The sequence below is a fragment of the Chiloscyllium punctatum genome, chromosome 19 (assembly GCF_047496795.1).
Source record: "Chiloscyllium punctatum isolate Juve2018m chromosome 19, sChiPun1.3, whole genome shotgun sequence".
Taxonomy (NCBI): Eukaryota; Metazoa; Chordata; class Chondrichthyes; order Orectolobiformes; family Hemiscylliidae; genus Chiloscyllium; species Chiloscyllium punctatum.
In genome coordinates, this window is record NC_092757.1 from 41,784,826 (window position 1) to 41,807,537 (window position 22,712).

The following is a 22,712-nucleotide window of genomic DNA, read 5'->3' on the forward strand; positions in this document are numbered from 1 at the left end:
CTGTTTTAGTTGGAATGAGTATAGGAACTGGATTGGGCCATTAAGCTCATTGAGTCTGCTGCACCATTTAGAGTAATCATGGCTGCTGAAACACATCAATGCCTGTATCCCACACTGTGCACATAACCCTTTCAGCCACTGATGATCATTATCAACTTGTACTTCAAATATATTCAAAGACTGAGTATTCCTACCTCTGGGGAATAGAGAATTCCAAAGCTTCACAATCCTCAGTCTAAAAGAAACTCTCCATTTTCTTTGCTAAGCAGCATCCCTGTTATTTTTACATTTTTCTCCCTGATTCTGGACTGCCCAAACATAGTTGCATGTATATTGTATATCCCTTCAGTATTTTGTAGGTTTCAGCGAGGTCAGCCTTCATTTCTTAAAAACTCTGAGGGATATAGGCCCTGTTTGCCCAATCCCTTTGCATAGCTCTGTCCTGCCATCTGAGAAACAAGTGCGATAAACATTTGTTTTTTTCCATCTATTGTAATAATATCCTTCAAGTCTCAGAGATATACAGCATGAAAACAGACTCTTTGGTCCAACTCATCCTTGTCGACCAGATATTTTAATCTAATCTAGACCCATTTGCCTCTAAATGGCCCATATCCCTCTAAATCTTCCTATTCATATACCCATCCAGATGCCTTTTAAATGTTGCAATTGTACCAGTCTCCACTACTTCCTCTGGCAGCTCATTCCATACAAGCACCACTCTCTGTGTGAAAACGTTGCCCCTTAGGTCCCTTTTAAATCTTTCCCCCCTCACCCTAAACCTATGCTCTCTAATTCTTGACTGTCCTATCCCAGGGAAAAGATCTTGTCAATTTATCCTATCCATGCCCCTTGTGATTTTATGAACCTCTATAAAGTCACCTCTCAGTCTCTGACACTCCAGAGAAAACAGCCACAGTCTATTCAGCCTTTCGCTATAGATCTGAGGTGAGGATACCAAAAGTGGACACAACTCAAGATGCAGTCTTACCAAGCTTCTGTGTAGTTGCAGCAGGACTTCACTACTCCTAGACTCAAATCCTCTTTCAATAAAGACAATTAAGAGCTTACAAGACTTGCATATTACTCCACAGTGACTTATTGACAAAGATTCTCAGGACCCTTTCACACATTGATACTTTCCAACCTCTTATATTTAAGAAATACCCTGCTCACTTGCTCCTCCTACCAAAATGAATAACTTCATATTTTTCTACATGATATTCTATCTGCCATGTTTTTGCCCAATGACAAAACCACCTCAAAATGTTTTACATCTTCCTCACAGCACAAGTTTTTGCTAAGCTTTGTAATCTCCAAATTTGTAAATATTACATTTAGTCTTCATATTAAAATTATTGGTATAGCTTGTGAACAGCTGGGCTCAGGTTCTCATTCTTTCAGTACTTCACTAGTACTAATCTGAGAATGTTGCACTTACTTCTGGCTAACAGACAAAAAGCTAAGAACTGTGGATGCTGAAAATCTGAAATGAAAACCAACTGTTGGAGAAACTGGTGACCCTTCTTCAGAATTAGATTAATCTGTGACCAAAGTATTACCTCTGAAGCCATGTACTTTAGTTTTGTGGAACAATTTCCTTTCTCGGACCTTAGTAAATGCCCTCTGAGGGTCCTCCTTTTATCAGTTTTGTTAGTAACACCCTCACAATAAACTTTCAGGTTTACCAAATGAGATTTTCCATTCACAAAGGCTGACAGTGTGTCTTGCTGTCACTTTGTTCTGCCTTGATTCCACAGATTCTTCTGATTCAACAGCCTCCTTAATCACATCTTGTATTAATAAGGCAATTGCACTTTTCCTTTTCATGTTTAACCTTCTTTGTCTCTCCTTCCTAAATGTTAAATATCCTTGAATATTGAGTTCCCTGTCCTAGCCACTGCAGTCGTGTTTCTGTAATGGCTGTTTCTATTTCTGTTTTATCAAGCTTGTTGAAAATGTTGCATGCATTCAGGTTGGGTGACTTTAGTCTTTTTGATGCCATTTGGCTTTCAAAGCATATTTGGCTTTTTATTTCTCTTGTGTTCTATTTTCCATTGCAGCTTTTCTGCAAAGCTTTACCAGCTTAACTCCTTTTCAATTTGGGGTACTTTTCAGGTTCCCATCCACCTCAGGAGCTAGTTTTAAGCCTAGCCCAACTGCACTGACACATCTCCCAATGAGGATATCAGTCTCAGTCCCTGTAGGTGCTTATCTCCACTTGCCTCATCGCTCACATGATGACTGTCATTCAAAGCTATGCTGTCTCACATTCAAACTCCTGAATGTTGGGTGCCAATGGGCACTGCACCCATTAGCACTATAACTCCCATCAGGTACTACGGGCAAAGTAGCAGAATGATTCCAGGTTACTGTGTTTCACAGCAACACAGATAATGTTGTTCCGACTGATTAATAACATAGTTCTTTCTGCAGATATAAGCAGTTAGATATGGAAGTGTTGGCAGTGAGGGTGTACCCAGAAAAGGTGGAGTGTGCTAATGTCTAGGTGTAAGGACACAAATGTCGAGGGCCAAGTTGGGACTAAGGGATGCATGCAGCCTTTTCACCAGTGCTGGACTGGAGTTGGGAGCTGCCACCTTGCCAAGGTGGCTGATTGTCCACAGGCCCTGTGATGGTTGGGATGAAGAGGGAGGGTACAAAGGACGTTGAGTGCACAAGAGATATTTTGGAAAAGTGAGGGAGGTTACAAGGAAGTGGTTTGGAGAGGGAGCTGAAAATGTGTTGATGGAAAAGCGGAGCAGGTCAGGCAGCATCCAAGGAGCAGGAGAATCGATGTTTTGGGCATAAGCCCTTCTTCAGGAATGAGGAAAGTGTGTCCAGCAAGCTAAGATAAAAGGTAGGGAGGAGGGACTTGGGGGAGGGGCATTGGAAATGCGATAGGTGGAAGGAGGTCAAGGTGAGGGTGATAGGCCGGAGTGGGATGGGGGTGGAGAGGTCAGGAAGAAGATTGCAGGTTAGGAAGGCGGTGCTGAGTTCGAGGGATTTGTCTGAGACAAGGTGGAGGGGAGGGGAAATGAGGAAACTGGAGAAATCTGAGTTCATCCCTTGTGGTTGGAGGGTTCCTAGGCGGAAGATGAGGCGCTCTTTCTCCAACCGTCGTATTGCTATGGTCTGGCAATGGAGGAGTCCAAGGACCTGCATGTCCTTGGTGGAGTGGGAGGGGGAGTTGAAGTGTTAGGCTACGGGGTGGTTGGGTTGGTTGGTCCGGGTGTCCCAGAGGTGTTCTCTGAAACGTTCCGCAAGTAGGCGGCCTGTCTCCCCAATATAGAGGAGGCCACGTCGGGTGCAGCGTATGCAATAGATGATGTGTGTGGAGGTGCAGGTGAATTTGTGGCAGATATGGAAGTATCCCTTGGGGCCTTGGAGGGAAGTAAGGGGGGAGGTGTGGGCGCAAGTTTTGCATTTCTTGCGGTTGCAGAGGAAGGTGCCAGGCGTGGAGGTTGGGTTGGTGGGGGGTGTGAACCTGACGAGGGAGTCACGGAGGGAGTGGTCTTTTCGGAACGTTGATAGGGGAGGGGAGGGAAATATATCCCTGGTTGTGGGGTCCGTTTGGAGGTGGCAGAAATGACGGCGGATGATACGCTGTACATGGAGGTTGGTGGGGTGGTAGGTGAGGACCAGTGGGGTTCTGTCCTGGTAGCGGTTGGAGGGGCGGGGCTCAAGGGCGGAGGAGTGGGAAATGGAAGAGATGCGATGGAGGGCACCGTCGACCACGTCTGGGGGGAGAGGGAGGCAGGCAGGCAGCAAGGTTGGGGAAGAAAATGGAAACTATAAAAAGGAGAGAACCATTTCAAGCCTTCAACAAAGGAGCATTTAACTAACTTGGAGCTAGGAAAACTTGAAATTACTATGCTAGTGAATGACTTGCACATGAATGTTGTGCCGACAACTTAAGGCTCCGAATGTTCAGTAATGACTGAATTAGAATCCCTTCAGTGTGGAAACAGGTCCTTTGGCCCAAAATGTCCACAACAACCCTCTGAAGAGTAACCCACCCCGACCCATTCCCCTACCCTATTATCCTATATTTACCCCTGACTAATGCACCTAACCTACACATCTCTGAACACTGTGGACAGTTTAGCATGGCCAATTCACCTAACTTGAACATTTTTGGATTGTGGGAGGAAACCGGAGCACCCGGAGGAAACCCACGCGGACACTGGGAGAATGTGCAAACTCCATAGAACCTGTGTCCGTGGCGCTGTGAGGCAGCACTGAGCCACCATGCCACCCACTAATGGGGAAAATTGAGATGGATGATGAACACTATATTGATTGTTAAATTTCAATCCGAGATTGAGTTCATACATGCAATTAAAAAAAATAGGAACTATGTGGTTAAAATATTCCAGCATTGGGATTATACAAACATGTGGGCTGTGGCCACACAAAAACCTTTAAGCTATCTGTTTAGGGTGATGGCTTTTTATGTATGTATTTCAGTCCATTGTTTTGAAAACATTTTTGCTAATTTATGCTTGTTGCCTTGGACCAATTTAAATACTGTTTTGAGCAAATAAATGTTTTCCTCTTATGTTATGGCTTTAAAGTTAATGGTGTTAATAATTATTGAGGAAATGAATGTCTCTGTCTCTGCCTGAGTCCAAATATTCCATATGTTTGCATGATTTCAGATGATAATGTGATTGCATCATCTGACAAAAGGGTTTGATGAGAATGCAGCCACCCAAAATCATAAGGTAGCCTCGATAGTTTGTGTCCTGGTTTTTCCCCTCCACCCCACCAGCTAATCGATGCTTTGCTCTGTTTCTGTCTTAATGTTGTTTACAGTGAACAAAACTGTGGCATCGGTCATAGGAACAGGAGAAGGCAATTCTGTGTGGCCTGCCATTCCATAAAATCCTGGTGGATTGAACATTTTAATCCTTTTATCCATGGTGTACAGGGTTATCTCTGTACATCAGTGAGAATCAGAAATCTATCAATTTTTACTTTAAACATACCAAAAGGCTGAGCTTCCACAGTCCTTTGTGGTAGATAAATTCTACTTAAAAAAAAAACGAAAACAAGTTCTCCACACCTTGGACGTAGGTGGCACCCTGTTTTTATTTTGTGCCCGCTACTTGTCTCCACAACCAGAGGAAACATCTTGTCTGCATTTACCCAGTCTATCCCTTTACATACTTTCTGAATTTCACTGAGGTCACCTATCATTCTTTGACACTCCAGAAAGTGCAAATGCAGTTTGTCAATCTCTCTCCATCTCCTGCCATCCCAGGATAAGTCTGCTGAATCGTTGTTGCACTCTGTCTTGCAATAGAACATAGAACATAGAACAATACAGCACAGAACAGGCCCTTCAGCCCACGATGTTGTGCCGAACTTCTATCCTAGATTAAGCACCCATCCATGTACCTATCCAAATGCCGCTTAAAGGTCGCCAATGAATCTGACTCTACCACTCCCACGGGCAGCGCATTCCATGCCCCCACCACTCTCTGGGTGAAGAACCCACCCCTGACATCTCCCCTATACCTTCCACCCTTCACCTTAAATTTATGTCCCCTTGTAACACTCTGTTGTACCCGGGGAAAAAGTTTCTGACTGTCTACTCTATCTATTCCTCTGATCATCTTATAAACCTCTATCAAGTCACCCCTCATCCTTCGCCGTTCCAACGAGAAAAGGCCGAGAACTCTCAACCTATCCTCGTACGACCTACTCTCCATTCCAGGCAACATCCTGGTAAATCTTCTCTGCACCCTCTCCAAAGCTTCCACATCTTTCCTAAAGTGAGGCGACCAGAACTGCACACAGTACTCCAAATGTGGCCTAACCAAAGTCCTGTACAGCTGCAACATCACCTCACGACTCTTGAATTCAATCCCTCTGCTAATGAACGATAATACTCCATAGGCCTTCTTACAAACTCTATCCACCTGAGTGGCAACCTTCAAAGATCTATGTACATAGACCCCAAGATCCCTCTGTTCCTCCACCTGACCAAGAACCCTACCATTAACCCTGTATTCCGCATTCTTATGAGGGGAGTATGAGGGGAGATTGAACAGCTTAGGCCGGTATTTCCGAGAGTTTGAAAGAATGAGAGGAGATCTAATTGACATATACAAGATGCAAAAGCCGAGCAGATGTTTGTCCTTATGGGATAAACTAAAACAAAAAGTTATAATTTTAGAATAAGGGATGGCAGATTTAAAACTGATGATGAGCAATTATTTCTCTAAGGGTCATGGATCTCTTGAAGTCACTACCTCTAAATGCAGTGGGTTCTGAGACACAGAATAATTTATGAGGAGATTTTTATTTAGTAACAGGTTGAAGGGTTACAAGGAGCTGGCAGGCAAATGGAGTTGAGGCCAAGTTGAGATCAGCTATGCTTGTATTTACATGGTGGAGCAGGCTCGAGGGACTGAACTTTCATATTCCTAGTTCTCATTTCCTTTATAAGTTTACCAAAACTATACACAGTACACCAAATGCGTTCGAACCAAACTCCTGTACAGTTGCAGCAAGACTTCACTACGTCTAGACCCTCATTCTCTTGCATTAAAGGCTAATTTCCATTAGCCAACATAATAGGTTATTGCAGCTACATGTTAGCCTTTCATTGACTTATTGGCAAGAACACTTGGGTCTCTTTGTACATGTACACTTTCCAACCTCTCACCATTTAAGAAAAAGTCTGCACATTTATTTCCCTAACTAAACCAAATAGCCTAACATTTTTCTGCATTATATTCTATCCACCTTGCTATGGAGATGCCGGTGTTGGACTGGGATGGACAAAGTTAAAAATCACACACCTCCAAGTTATAGTCCAACAAGTCTAAGCATGTACTTTCAAATAAACCTGTTGGACTATAACCTGGTGTTGTGTGATTTTTAACTCTATCAACCTTGTTCTTGCCCATTCACTAAGCCTGTCCAAATCCTCCTGAAGGCACTTTATATCTTTTTCACAACACTCATTGTCACTTGCCTTGTATTTTCTACAAATTTGGATATGTATAAATTCATCCCATGTCCAAATCATTGATACACATTGTGAACAGATGGGGTTTAATTACTGATCCATGCAATGTGAGTTTGTCTGCCAATGTACGAATGAGCTATTTATTCCAACTCTGCTTTCCGTCTATTGGCCAATCATTAATCCGTCCAGTACATTACCTTCTATTATATGTACTTTCATTTCTTCACCAGCCTCCACTTGGGGGACAATATTAGAAGTCTTCTGAAAATCTAATTATATGCTGTCTTTTGTTAGTAATATGGTATCTTAAGAACAGTTCCAGTAAGTCAAAAATCTATGCTTATTGTGCCCAATCAAATCATTATCATCCAAATATCTATTTATCACACCTTTCATAAATTCTAGGATTTTTCCAAAGTTTTCCCCAGGGAAACAGCTCTGTAGTTCCCTGCTTTCACTGTCACTCCAAACTTAAATCATGGGGCAACATTTGTTACCTTTCAATTCATAAGAATCATTCCAAGAATCTATACGTTTTGGAAGATAGTCATCAATGACTATCATTGACCATCTCTACTGCCATGCCCTTCAACACAGTGGGGACTTAACAACTTTCAGCACTATTCATTTTCTCAGTACAATCTTTTTACTAATGTTAATTTCCTTCAGCTCCTCATTCTTCATAACTAATTGAGTCTCCTGTTCTGGGAGATTTCTTGAATCATATCAGTGAAAGCAGACGCAGACTAATCATTTACTTTCTCTGCCACTTCTGTATTCCTCACTATAAATTCTTCTGATTCTGCCTATATGGATCCACATTCATTTTTGCAAAATGTTTCCTTCTTCCTTCCCTGTACAATGATTGATAGTCTGCTTTTTGCTTGATTGCGTTTGTTGTAATCTTCCTTGCTTTATTAGTTACTGTGCTCTCTTTTTGTGTGATTTGATACTCTCCTCAGTTCTACAGATACTCCACTGGCTACCAAACCTTTAGCTGCATAAACTTCAAATCCTAAAATTCCCTTGCTAGCAGAGGGCAGAAAGGTTTAAGAACTCCTTTACATTCTATTTCTGTGACCAAGCTATTGGTCACCCGTCCTATGATCTCTCTCTCTGTGGCTTGTTGGTAAATTTTGTTTATCAAGGCTGCTCTTTGAGTACTTTGAAATATTTCCATTGAGAAGCATTGGAACAGGAAGAAGCCTCGTAATAGAAGGCCTTTTGCCCATTCAGGTGATTGTAATTGATCTGTGACCTAATCCCACGTTGCCCCAGTACTCTTCGTTAACAAAAGTGTAAAAAACTTGGATTATTTAAATCCATCATCATTTTTCATTTGTGGGTGAGTTTCAAATGCCTGCAACCTCTCTTAGCAGATGAGTTTACTAATTTCACTTCTGAAAGATACCACTCTAATTATTAAAATTAATTGTCCCTTTATCTGAGATAATCAGCAACTCAACCAGTATTACTAGTTTCTCCTTCTCCACCAATGTCTGTTTCCATTGATATCTTAAAAACATTTTGGTCAAATCACCCCTCAGTTCCAGACAATGCACCATATGTTTGTGTAGGTTCTCCTTTGTAATAAGTTAAAAATCACACAACACCAGGTTACAGTCCAACAGGTTTATTTGGAAGCACTAGCTTTTGAAGCTTCATCAACCACCTGATGAAGAAGCAGTGCTTCGAGAGCTAGTGCTTCCAATTAAACCTGTTGGACTATAACCTGGTGTTGTGTGATTTTTAACTTTGTACACCCCAGTCCAACACCAACCCCTCCAAATCATCGTTCCTTTGTAATTTAAGCATTACCTTTTGCAATTTAACTCTTGAAGTTAAGGATATCATTCTCTGCTTTTGTGTTTGTGCAAGTTGAGTACTTGTTTTGAAACATTCCTAACTACGTGACTGAATCAAATAAAGTGGAATGACAAATGTTGCTGTGTTACAGAGAGTGGGTTAGAGGTCCTTGCTGTACAGAAAGTTTCAAAAGCCCAAGCATGGCAGCGAGCTGGGCGGGCTGGCCGGCAGCAGGCGGGAATCTGTTACCGACTGTATACTGAGGAAGAGTTTGAGAAATTCCTCAACATGACCGTACCAGAGATACAGAGGTGATCCTGCTTTTTCTTAAATTTCTCTTAAAAACACTGTGATTACTATTTGTAGGTGAGTGCTGACATTTGTTCTGACTGGTTGTAAAATAGGTTGATTTAATGCTAACTTCAGCCAGTTGTGTAACCCACCTTGTACTTCCTGTGTCTGCAGATGTAATCTGGCAAGTGTGATGCTTCAGCTGCTGGCCCTTCGGATACCCAACATCTTGACATTTGACTTTATGTCAAAACCATCTCCAGGTAAGGGAGAAATGGTTCAATCACATTCCTACCCTTGATTGACCAACCCCTGGCAAGTAGAGTTTCTACATTTGGGGTGACATGGTGGCTCAGTGGTTAGCACTGCTGCCTCACAGCACAAGGGACCCAGGTTCGACCACAGCCTCTGGCAACTGTCCATGTAGCGTTTACACATTCTCCCCGTGTCTGCATTGGTTTCCTCTGGTTGCTCTGGCTTCCTCTCACAGTCCAGAGATGTGCAAGTCAGGGGAATTAGCCATGGTAAATTGCCCACAGTGTTAGGTGCATTAGTCAGAGGGAAATGGGTCTGGGTGGGTTACTCTTCGGACGGTTGGGCCAACGGACCTGGTTCCATGCTGTAAGGAATATAATCTAACCTACAGAAAGGCTGAAAAATTATCTGACTTTGAATGTTCCCACTAATTATTCAATTAATTCTTGAAATTTGATACATGAATTGAAAATGCGAGAAATACTCAAACTCAGGCACCATCTATAGGGAGAAAGAATTGATGTTTCTCATGAGCGAGCTTCCATCAGAACTGTTGAAAGTTTCATGTTCCAGATTTAAGTAACTACAGAGGCAGGGGTAAAGGAGGGAAAGAACTAAAGGGAAAGATGTGCAATAAGATGGAAGCTCATGAGATTAAACAGTGAGCGACAATAATGCAAGGCATAATGTGATGATATTGGGTCAAGTAAAGAAACAAGAGCTGGATCTTCAGGAGGTATAAATGACAAGGGCAAAATTCTTGCCATTCACAACACTCTTCTTAAATACACCTTCCCCTCCCCTCTCTTTTCTGAAGAGACCATTCCCTCTGTGATAGTTTGGTTCACTCCTCAGGCACCATAATTTGTAGGAGCAGAAGTAGGACATTTGGCCCATGGAGACAGCTCCACCATTCAATGTGGTTGTGGTTCATCTAATAATCCTCAACTGCACTTGCCTGCCTTGTACCCAGAACCTTTAGCAAGGACATAGAAATGAAATCAGAAGTAGGCCATACCACCTTTTAAGTCTACTCTGTCATTCGATAAGATTGTAGCTGATCTGCTTAGGCTTTAACTTCTCTTTCATGCCAGTTTCGCATAGTCTTCAAGTTCTGTCTTTCAAATATCTGTCTACCTCCTCTTGAAATATTTTAATTGGAAGAGAGAATTCCATGCATCCTCTACTCAGAGGAGAAATTCCTTCACCTCCAGTTTTAAATGAGTATCTCATTACTTTGTAACTATGTTCCCCAGTTTGAGATTCCCCCATTAATGGAAACACCTCCCAATATACCATGAAATTTCTATAGTATGAGCAAAGTACAAGGGTATGAGGGTGGAGTTGGTTGAGAAAACTGGGAAGGTAAGTTAAAATGTAAGACAGTTGAGAGTTTCTAACCCTCAATGAGAGAATCTGTTGAACAAAAGGCTAGCAGAGGGATACACCCCCAGTGACTAAGTAAGCAATTTAGGAACATTATTAGATGAAGTGAATAGATGTAAATATTGAGAAGGTTACTGGTAGGCCAGAAGATAAGGAAAAGTTTAGAAATCAGTCAAGAATGACTCACATTAAAAAAAAGTTAACATTATTAGAGTAAACAAATAAAAATTTTAAAAAGACATTCACTGGGGAAGTATGGTAGAAATTGAACCCCCTTCTTCCTGCAGTTATGATCAAAAATTGAAGATTTTATGAAGTATGCAAAGTACCTCAATTTACCTGATTTTCAGACTCAGGTTGCCAGAAAGCATGGGATGGATTTTCTGTACTGAAAAAGCATCACTGTTTATTATACTTAATTAGCTAGAGACTAATTACTTGTGAACTTTTGGCATATAATGCCACCAATTACAACTCCAGTCCCCTTAACCTATCCATTGCACATGCAGGCAGATACACAGAACCAGTAGAGTAGGTTATTGACAGCGGTATCAGTTGTTGAGATAATCATTTTGATCTTGTGCTGGCCATTTTGTTGCTTCAATCATCTTTCTCTAGATGCTTCTACTGATTGGTAAGAATCACAAGGTGGCAGGTTCAATGAGAAAGTCTCTGACCTATTAGTTAAAAGTTGCAGCTTACATCAACTGTTGCAGGAAAGAAAAGCTGACTTTCTTCAGGTTTACGGTACATTTTGACTGCAGAGAATAGATACCACTGCTGAGCAAAGAATGAGAGAACACTTATCTCTCCCTCCCTCGCTCAGAGTCTTGTTCTCTCTGTTGTGCTTGCATTCTCCCAATTGCACTGGCTCTCCTGATTTGTGATTTCTATGTCATTCTCTCTCTCTTTCTTTCTCTCTCTCTCTCTCTCTCTCTCTCTCTCTCTCTCTCTCTCTCTCATTCGTTCATGCTGTACATGTGTTGCCTTCTCTATCATGCGAATGATTGCGTCCTATCGCGCTCACACTTCCTATTGTTTTCTATTGCTCTCCCTCTAAATATATATATTATATATATATATATATATATATATATATATCACACACTCGCTCACTCACTGCTACTCTTGCCTGTGCTTTCTCCCCTGATACTTGCACCCGCGTTTTTCCCCTCCGTCACCCATGCTATTGCATTCCAACTCCTACTTTCATGTTGTTGCTCTTGCCATTACATAGGTCCTGTCACTCAATTATGCTTGCTCTCTCATCTCTCACGCTGTCTCGTCCTTCATTCTTCACGCGGGCTCTGCCAATTTCTTTCTTTGTAATCTGTTCCCAGGTCTCTGTTATTGATAAGTGGTTATAGGTCCATGGATGAGTCAGCAAAAGCTCCATTTGGACAACCTTTCATCTCTAAACCATCTATGCCTCAACCTTCAATTATTGCTTGTTTAAACAGTTGCTTATATGGTACCTAGCATGGGTGTCAAGTTACTTGCTTTCCAAATGGCAGCCACTCTCTCTCACTAGTTTAGAATAGCTGTATCTCATCTTCGTCCACTTCTAAACATACAATGAAAAGACTGGTCCTTAAAAAATGTTTCTACAAGTATATAAAAAGGATAACATTAAAGTTACTATACATTAAGCGTGAGTCTGGGAGTTAGTGAGAAACAGGAATTTGAACAAATATTTTGAATCTATCTTCATAGTGTAAGGCACAAAAATCCCAAATTTGTGGAAAAACAGAAGACAAAAAGGAGGCACTTAAACATTCTCAATCCTTAAGAGGAAACATACTAGGAAGATATATGAAATCTTACAGAAACGGACGTCCAAGCAGCTAGGGAGAATGCAGATTTGAAGCAATGATTTGGAGATGCCGGTGTTGGACTGGGGTGTATAAGGTTAAAAATCACACAACACCAGGTTATAGTCCAACAGGTTTGTACCACCCAGTGAAGGAGCGTCGCTCAGAAAGCTAGTGTGCTTCCAATTAAACCTGTTGGACTATAACCTGGTGTTGTGTGATTTTAGATTTGAAGGAAATTAGCATTAGTTAGAGATTTGTACTGGAGAAATTTAATGGGGCTGAAAGGTGATAAATCTATACCCCACAGTGTTGCAGGAAGTTGCAACAGAGATTATTGATGAATCTTCCAAAATTCATTTGGTTCTGGAATGATTCTTGCAGATTGGCAAGTATTAAGTAACACACCAGTATTTCAGAAAGGAGAGAGAGAGAGAGGAAAAAAAAAGAGGGTACTACAGACTTGTTAGCCTTGTACCAGTCGAGTGGAAAATGCTATCATTTGTTATAAAAGATGTGGTAAGTAGACACATAGATAATAATGATCTGATTGAATGTAATATTTGCAAATGAGAAAATGTTTGACAAATGTGTTGGAGATTTTTGAAGGTGTTACCAACAAAATTGATAAAGGGAAGGTGGTGGATATAGAAGACCTTTGAAGTCCCTCACAGATTGCTTGTTTGAAAAATTAAAGCATATGGGATAGAAGGTAATGTATTGGCATGAATTGGCTAACAAACACAATACAGAGTTTAGGAATAAATGGGTTGTTCTTACATTGGCAGGGTGTGACTAGTGGCTTACTGTTCAGATCAAGTACTTGAAGCTCAAGCTGTTCACAATATATCTGACTGATTTGGATGTAAGAACTAAATATAATACTTCAAATTCATTAATGAAAGAGCACTAAGTAGGAATCTGTGTTGTGAAGAATGCTGCTTCAGAAGGATTTAGTCAGACTTAGTGAATAGGAATTCGGGTGGCACGGTGGCTCAGTGATTAGCACTGATACCTCATAGTTCCAGGGACCCAGGTTTGATTCCACCGTCAGGCAACAATCTGGGTGGAGTTCACATGTTCTCTGTGTGTCTGCGTGGGTTTCCACCAGGAGACTCCAGTTTCCTCCCACAAAGATGTGCACGCTAGATGTATTAGCCAAGGTAAATTGCCTATAATGTTCAGGGATGTGCAGGCTAGGTGGGTTAGCCATAGGAAAATGTAAGGTTAGAGGGATAGGGTGGGGTATGGGTCCAGGTGGGATGTTCTTCAGACGGTCAGTGTGGGCACATTGGGCCTTATGGCTTGTTTCCACGTTGTAGGGATTCTGTGGAATATAATGTCAAAAATCGTTAGGCTAATCGATAGGAGTTGTGTAGAATACCTCTTCATGATAAGAGTTTGGGAAGTATAGATGTACAAAGAGACCCAAGAGTTCTTGTCAATAAGTTACTGAAATGCAGTTGCAGCTATCTGTTAGAAGAGCAAATGACATGTAGGCATTTATTGCAATGAGATTTGACTAGAGGAGTAGTGAAACCTTGCTTCAGTCATGTAGACATTTGGTTGGACTGCACCTGCCTTAGTGTATGGAGCTTTAGTCTCCTTGCCTCAGGAAAGATATTGCCCAAAAGGGAGAGCAGTGAAGGTTCACCAGTCTTGCTCCTCTGATGGAGGCACTATCTTATGAAAAGAATGTGGGCTAACTGCATTTTCTAGAGTTTTAAAGAATGAAAGGCAATTGAAGTATACAAAATAGATTAAGGGACATAGAGATCAGATGTGTATATATTAGTTAGATGTTGCCCCTGGATTGGCATGGGGGGGGGGGGAGGTGGTAGAGAACCAAGGACACAATTTGAAAATAAGGCAATTCCACTAATATCTGAGATAAAGAAAAATGTTTCACTAAGAGGGTTGGGAGCCTTTGGAATTCTCTTCTATAGGGGCTTATGCATGCTCAGAGAATGTTTAAGGTTAGAATCATAGAATTTTACAGGATAGGAGGAGGCCATTTGACCTACCGTGTCTGTACTGGCTCCCGAAAGAATTACCCAGCTAGTCCTACTCTCCAGCCCTATTCCTCCCTCAAACTTCCTCCCTTTCAAATATATATCCAGCTCTCTTTTCATACATCCTGTGGAATCTGCCTCCGCCACTCTATCAGGCAGTGCATTCCAAATTCTAACAGCCCTCTGAATAAAGACGTTTCTCCTCATCTCACCCCCAGCTCTGTTGCTGACAACCTTGAAGTTGTGACTGCTCGTTGCTGACATACCAACTCGTGGAAATGTGAAATGTTTTACCTGTCAAAATTGTTTAAAATATTGATTAGCTCAATATGGTCACCACTCAATTGTCTCTGCTCTGAGGAAAATAAACCCAAACTCTCTTATCATTCCTTGTATTTAAATCCTTTATTCTTGGTATCATTTGAACACATATCCATTGAATTCTCTCCAGGGCTTTAACATCTTTCTGTAAACAACAAAAGAGAAGTACAACACAGGAACAGGCCCTTCGGTCCTCCAAACCTGTGCCGATCATCATGCCATAGCTAAACAAACAAACCTTCTGCTGTTATTCGGTCTGGATCCCTCTATTCCCTCCCTATTCATGTAGCCATCCAGATGCCTCTTAAATTTCGCCAATGTGCCTGCTTCTACCAGCTCGTCTGACAGTGCTTTCCAGGCTCCAAACACTCTGTGTGAAAAACCTCCCTCACACATCTCCCTTAAACTCCCCCCTCGCCTTGAACTTGTAATTGAAATTCCAACCCTGGGAAAAAGCTTCTGACTATCCACCCTGTCTATGCCTCTCATAATTGTGTAGACCTCTGAGGTCTCCTGTCATCCGCCGCCTTTCCATTGAAAACAATCTCAGTCTTTTTAACCTTTCCTCATAGCCGATGCTCTCGAGACCAGGCAACATCCTGATAAACCTTCTCTGCAGTCTCTCTGAAGCTTCCAGGTCCTTCTGGTGGTATGGTGACCAAAACTAAACACAGTACTCTAAATGCAGCCTAACAAGGGTTTTATATCGCTGCAAAATGATTTGCCAACTCTTGTCCTTCATGCCGCGACTGATGAAGGCAAGCTTGCCATATGCCTTCTTAATCCCTTTGGCCACCTGTATTGCCACTTTTGGGGAACTGTGGACCTGCACATTCAGATCCATTGGTATGTTAATGTTCCTAAGGGTTTTGCTATTTATGGTATAATTCACACCTGAATTTGATCTTCCAAAATGCATCACTTCGCATTTGTCTAGATTAAACTCCATGTGCCATTTCTGTGCCCAAGTTGCCAATCTGTCTATATCCTGTTGTACCTTTTCACAATCATTGGCACTATCAGCAACTCCACTTGGTCATCTGGAAACTTACTAATCAGATCACCCACATTTTCCTCCAGATCATTTATTTATACTACAAACAACAGAGGGCCTGAGATTGATCCCTGTGGAACACCACTAGTTACACATCTCCATTCTAAAAGACACCCTCCCACTGCTCCCTCTGTCTTCTATGGCCATGCCAATTTTGTATCCATCTAGCCAGCCCACCCCAAACCCATGTTTTTGTACCAATCTGTCATGTGGGACTTTATCAAATGCCTTACTCAAGTCTGTATAAATCATATCCACAGCTCTTCCCTTGTCAATTATCCTTGTTACCTCTTCAAAACATTCAATCAGCTCTTTGAGACATGATCTTCCCTATACAAAACCATACTGCCTGTCACTAACAACTCAATTTTCTTCCAGGTGTGCATATATCTTGTCCCTCAGTATCTTCTTCAAGAACTTAACCACTGCATATGTCAGACTCACTGGCTATAATTTCCTGGATTATCCCTGCTTTCTTCCTTTAACACGGGAATAACATGGCTAATCTCCAGTCTTTTGGAACCTCACCTATGATCAAAGAGGACATGAAGATATCTGCTAATGCCCCAACTATTTATTCCCTAGCCTCTCGCAGTAACCTGGGGATAGATCCGATCTGGCCCTGGGGACTTGTATATCTTAATGCAATTTAGGATACCCAAAACTTCCTCCTTCAATATACTGACATTCTCTCGAGTATTCACGCATGCATCCCTGACCTCAACAACTGTCATATTCTTTTCCTTGGAGAATACTGATACAAAGTACTCATTAAGGATCTCTCCTACTTCCTGTGACTCCACATATAACTTCCCTTTTTTGTCTTTGTTACCCAGGGTTTAACACAATACTCCAAATGTGGTCTGACCAATGATTTGGAGTAGTGGAGCACCACTTCCTTGCATTGATACTATATGCCTCTAATTATAAACCCAAGGATCCCATAAGCCCCTTAACAACTGTTTCAACTTGCCTGGCCACTTTTCAAAAGTGGTCTAACCAAAGTCGTGTACAGCTGCAACATGACCTCCCAAGTCCTATACTCAATGCTCTGACCAATAAAGGAAAGCATACCAAATGCTTTCTTCACTATCCTAACTACCTGTGACTCTACTTTTAAGGAACAATGAACATGTACTCCAAGGTCATTTTGTTCAGCAACACTCTCCAGGACCTTACCATTAAGTGTATGACATCTGCCCTGATTTGCCTTTCCAAAATGCAGCAGCTCACATTTATCCAAATTAAACTCCATCTACCACTCCTCAGCCCATTGGCCCATCCAATCAAGAGGGAAGCAGTTCCTTGGGGCTGAAGCTCTGGAACGTGGATTCTAAAACCAAATGGCAAAATTAGAATTCAATTAATAAATCTCAAAATAAAACCTAGTCTCTCAACTTTTAAGTAGTGCTCAACTTTTGAGCACTTGAAGTGTTATAACATTCAAGGGCAGGGTCTAGTGCTGGAAAGTGAGACTCTTAGTGCAGTTTTGGCAGAATCGACTCCACATACTGAAGGATCTCTCCTGTGCAGTATGATTCAATCTCTACCACTTATGATGATAAAATGTCCACAATGGTGACAAACACTGTGTTAAGAGATGCACTTTAACCCGATGTATGGGACTTTGTCAAAGGTCTTGCTGAAATTCATATAAATTACTCAACTGCTGGGATGGTGGCTCAGTGGTTAACACTGCTATCTCACAGCACCAGGGCCCTAGGTTCAATTCTACCCATGGGTGGCTATGTTGAGTTTGCATGTTCTCTCAATGTACAAAAGGAGGTTATTAGGCACGTGTGTCCACACCAGCTCTTTAAATGAGCATGATTGGAGTTTAGGAGATGAGAGGCAACCTTTTATTGAAACATCAGGATTCTTCTGGAACTTGACAAAGTAGATATGGAAGTGTTGATTCTTCTTGTGGGAACGTCTAGGAATTGAGGGCTCAGAACAAGATATGGATAGCTTTTAAGCCAAAGATGAGGAGAATAGTGAATTTAGGGAATTCTTTACTGCAGAGAGTTGTAGGGGCTGGATAATTAATCATGTATAAGATTAAGGTTTTGATCAGTAAGGGAATCAAAAGATATGGCAGGAAAATGGAGGTCAGGATTGTTAGATCAGCCACGATCTCTGAATGGTGAAGCAGACTTGATGAGCTGAATACCCTGCTTCTGTTCCTACACCTTGAGGACCTTCAAGCTGAGTCTTATTTTGGGTTGATGAGGGAATTGAGAGTTATGTGGAGCTGACACCAAAGTGAAGTTAAACCTTCAGTTACATCAGTTGATCTTATTCGCTGGCAGACCAGACTTGATGTCGAATGGCCCACTCCTTTATCTTGCTGCGCCAACTTTGCAAAATTATTCAGACTAGAACTGTCACAGGATGCAACACTTGTTCAGAAGCATGTCCCAAATCACAGGCCAAATCTGTAAGATGTTCCATCGATTAATTCTAACTTGTTGATGCTTGTAGTTGCTGATTTGTGCTTGCACATCATGGAATAGTCTCAGTATGTTATTTCTAATAAACTTGCGATCTTTGAACTAGCAGAGTGTTTTCTGCCACATCTATTTTGAAGAATGATTTATGAGTAGATGAACAGAATTTTAAAAGTTTTAGATTCTAATGTAATATTTGAATTTTGTTATTTTGCATTGCACTTTTCCATGTCACATTCGAGAACATAGAACATTACTGCGCTATACAGCCCCTTCAGCTCTCTGTTGCGCTGACCTGTGAAAATAATCTGATGCCCACCTAACCTACCATGTCCATTATTATTCAAAGAATAAAGAAAATTTACAGCCCAGGAACAGGCCTTTTGGCCCTCCAAGCCTGAGCCGATTTGAATGTACTGTCTAAACCTGTTGGTCAATTCCTAGGCATCTGTATTCCTCTGTTCCCCACCTACTCATGCATCTGTCCAGATGTATCTTAACTGAATCTACCATGCCTGCTTCTACCACCTCTGCTGGCAACGCGTTCCAAATGCCACCCTCTGTGTGAAGCACTTGCCGTGTGTATCCCCCTTAAACTTTCCACCTCTGACCTTGAAAGCATGACCTCTCATTATTGAATTCTTCACCCTAAGAAAAAGCTTGTCTACAAGATGATTAGGGGGTTAGATAGGGTTGACAGTGAGAACCTTTTTCCGCGTATGGAGTCAGCTATTACAAGGGGGCATAGCTTTAAATTAAGGGGGGTTAGATATAGGACTGATGTTAGGGGTAGGTTCTTCACTCAGCGAGTCGTAAGATCATGGAATGCCCTGCCAGTAGCAGTAGTGGACTCTCCCTCTTTATGGGTATTTAAGCGGGCATTGGATAGGTATATGGAGGATAGTGGGTTAGTGTAGGTTAGGTGGGCTTTGATCGGCGCAACATCGAGGGCCGAAGGGCCTGTACTGCGCTGTATTGTTCTATGTTCTATGTTCTATATCCACCCTGTCTATACCCTTCATGATTTTGTAAACCTCAATCTCCTTTTTTGTAAACCTCAATCTCCTTAATGAAAATAAACCTAACCTACTCAACTTTTGTATGTCCAGTGCCCATTTAAATGCCCTTAACGTCAGGAGTCTACCACTGTTGCAGGTAGGCTATTCCACACCCCTACTACTCTCAGAGTAAAGAAACTACCTCTGATATCTGTCTTATATCTATAACCCCTCAATTTAGAAGTACGTCCCCTCATGCCAGCCATCACCATCTGAGGAAAAAGGCTCTCACTGTTCACCTTATCTAACCCTCTGATTAATTTATGTCTGAATTAAGTCACCTCTCAACCTTCTTCTCTCCAATGAAAACAGCCTCAGTTTCCTCAGCCTTTCCTCTTACAACCTTCCTTCCATACCAGACAATATCCTAGTAAATCCCTCTGAATCCTCTCCAAAGCTTCCACATCCCTCCAATAATGTGGTGACCAGAACTGCACGCAATACTGCAGGTGGGGCCTTACCATTGTCTTGTACAGCAGAAGCTCCGTACACCTTGTAGCTCCGAAACCCAATCCCCCTACCAATAAACGCCAAAACACCAAATGCCGCCTTAACAACCTTATCAACCCTGGGGGGCAACGTTTAGAGATTTATGCACCATGACACAGAGATCTCTCTGTTCATCTACATTGCCAAGAATTACACCATTGGCCCAGGATTCTGCGTTCCTGTTAATTCTTCTGAAATGAACTACCTCACACTTATCCATATTAAACTCCATTCCCGCCTCTCACCTTAGCTCTGCATCTCATCTATGTTCCCCTGTAATCCACAACATACTTTGGCACTATCCACAACTCTGACGATCTTAGTGTCATCTGCAAATTTCCTAACCCATTCTTCTATGCCCACATCCAGATCACTTATAAAAATTACAACAGCAGTGGCCCCAAAACAGATCCTTGCGGCACACCATTGATAACAGAGCTTCAGGATGAACATTTCCCATCAACCACCAGCTTTCAGCTAACCAATTTCTGATCCAAACCGCTAAATCACCTTCAATCCCGAAACTCTGTATTTTGAACAATAGCTGACCGTGTGGAACCTTATCAAACGTCTTACTGAAGTTCATATACAACACATGAAATGGCTTACCATCATCCACTTGTTTTGTCATCTTCTCGAAGAACTCAATAAGGTTAATGAGGCACGATCTACCTTCACAAAACCTTGTTGACCATCCCTAATCAAATTATTAGATTCTCTACAGTGAGTAAACAGGCCCTTCAGCCCACCAAGTCCATACCGATCCTCTGTAGAGTAACCCACCCAGACCCATTTCCCACCTGACACTATGGGCAATTTAGCATGGTCAGTTCACCTAACCGGCACATCTTTGGACGGTGGGAGGAAACCGGAGCACCCAGAGGAAACCCACGCAGACAATGGGAGAATGTGCAAACTCCACACAGACAGTTGCCCGAGGCTGAAATCGAACCCGGGTCCCTGGCGCTGTGAGGCAGCAGTGCTAACCACTGAGCCACCATGCCGCCCACTTTTTTAAACAATTGTGGTTGAGCTGATGTGTTCCTTTCCAGATGATTATAAATCCTATCTCTTATAACCTTTTCCAACAACTTACTCACAGCCAAAGTAAGGCTTACTGGCCTATAATTACCAGGGTTGTCCTGACTCCCCTTCTTAAACAAGGGAACAACATTTGCTATCCTCCAGTCTTCTGGCACTACACCTGCCAAAGGCTCTGCAATCTCCTCCCTGGCTTCCCAGAGAATCTGTGGATAAATCCCATCTGGCCCAGGGTTCTTATTTATTTTCAGATCTTCCAAAATTGCTAAAACTTCCTCTTTGTCAATCTCAATCCCATCTAATCTTATAGCTTGTATCTCCGTATTCTCACTAACATTGCCCTTTTCCAATGTGAATACTTGACAAAAAGTATTCATTAAGAGCTTTCCCTATGTTGTCAGATTTCGCACATAACTTTCTACTACTATCTTTGATTGGCCCTAATCTTACTCCAGTCATTCTTTTATATCTGATAGAAGGCTTTAGGATTTTCCTTGATCCTATCTGCCAACAACCTCTTATATCCCCTCCTGGCTCTTCTTAGCCTTCCCGTTCAATCTTTACTGGCTAACTTATAACTCTCGAGCCATAACTTGAGCCTTCACACCTCATCCTTACATAAGCCTTCTTCTTCCTCTTGACAAGACCTTCAACTTCTTCAGTAAACCACGGCTCCCTCTCTCGACAGCTACCTCCCTGTCTGATATGTATATACTTATCAAGGTCCTGCAGTAGCTGTTCCTTGAATAAGCTCCACATTTCAAGTGTATCCATCCCCTGCAGTTTTGTTCCCCATCCTATGCATCCTAAATCTTACCTAATCGCATCATAATTGCCTTTTCCCCCAGTTGTACCTCTTTCCCTATAGTATATACCTATCCCTGCCCATTGCTATTGTAAACATAACCGAATTGTGGTCACTATCGACCAAGTGCTCATCTACCTTCAAACCTAACACCTGGCCAGATTCATTCCCCAGTACCAACTCCAATATGGCATTGCCCCTTGTTGGACTGTCTACATACTGTGTCAGAAAACCCTCCTGCACACATTGAACAAAAACTGACCCATCTAAACTACTTGAACAATGGTATTCCCAGTCAATATTGGGGAAGTTAAAGTCCCCCATAACAACTACTCTGTTCCTCTTGCTCCTATCGAGAATCATCTTTGCTATCCTATCCTCTACATCCCTGGAAAAATTTAGAGGCCTATAGAAAACTCCAAACAGAATGACCTCTCCTTTTCTTGTTTCTCACCTCAGCCCAAACTATCTCAGTGGATGAGTCCTCAAACGTTCTCTCAGCTTGTGTAATACTACCTTTGATTAACAGTTCTACACCTCACCGTCCTTTACCATCTCTGTTCTTACTGAAACATCTAAATCCCGGAATCTACAGTAACCATTCCTGTCCCTTCTCTAGCCATGTCTCTGAAATGGTCACAACATCGAAATCCCAGGTACAAACGCATGCTGCAGGTTCAGCCACCTTATTCTGGATGCTCCTAACATTGAAGCACACACATATCAAACCAACACCCTTGATTGCCGGTGCCCTCTCACGACCTTGTAAACCTATCCCTGACCTCACTATCCTCACCCTCCTGTACACTGGAACTACAATTCAGGTTCCCATCCCCTGCTGCATTACTTTAAACCCCCACAAAGAGCATTAGCAAATCCCCCCCCCCCCCCCCCCAGGATATTGGTACCCATCTGGTTCAGGTGAAAACCATCATGTGAGTGGAGGTCCCACCT

The 22,712-nt window shown here is 42.1% G+C and overlaps 1 protein-coding gene across 4 annotated transcripts in view; it reads left to right on the forward strand.

The window, feature by feature from the left end:
• Nucleotides 1-22,712, forward strand: part of dhx33 (DEAH (Asp-Glu-Ala-His) box polypeptide 33) — a 91,442-nt gene that overhangs the window by 56,624 nt on the left and 12,106 nt on the right. For all 4 annotated transcript variants that reach the window (XM_072589253.1, XM_072589254.1, XM_072589255.1 and 1 more), the window contains 2 exons: nucleotides 8,940-9,099; nucleotides 9,254-9,342. In XM_072589253.1, the coding sequence (XP_072445354.1) occupies nucleotides 8,940-9,099; nucleotides 9,254-9,342 (249 nt within the window). The remainder of the gene's footprint in view (nucleotides 1-8,939; nucleotides 9,100-9,253; nucleotides 9,343-22,712) is intronic.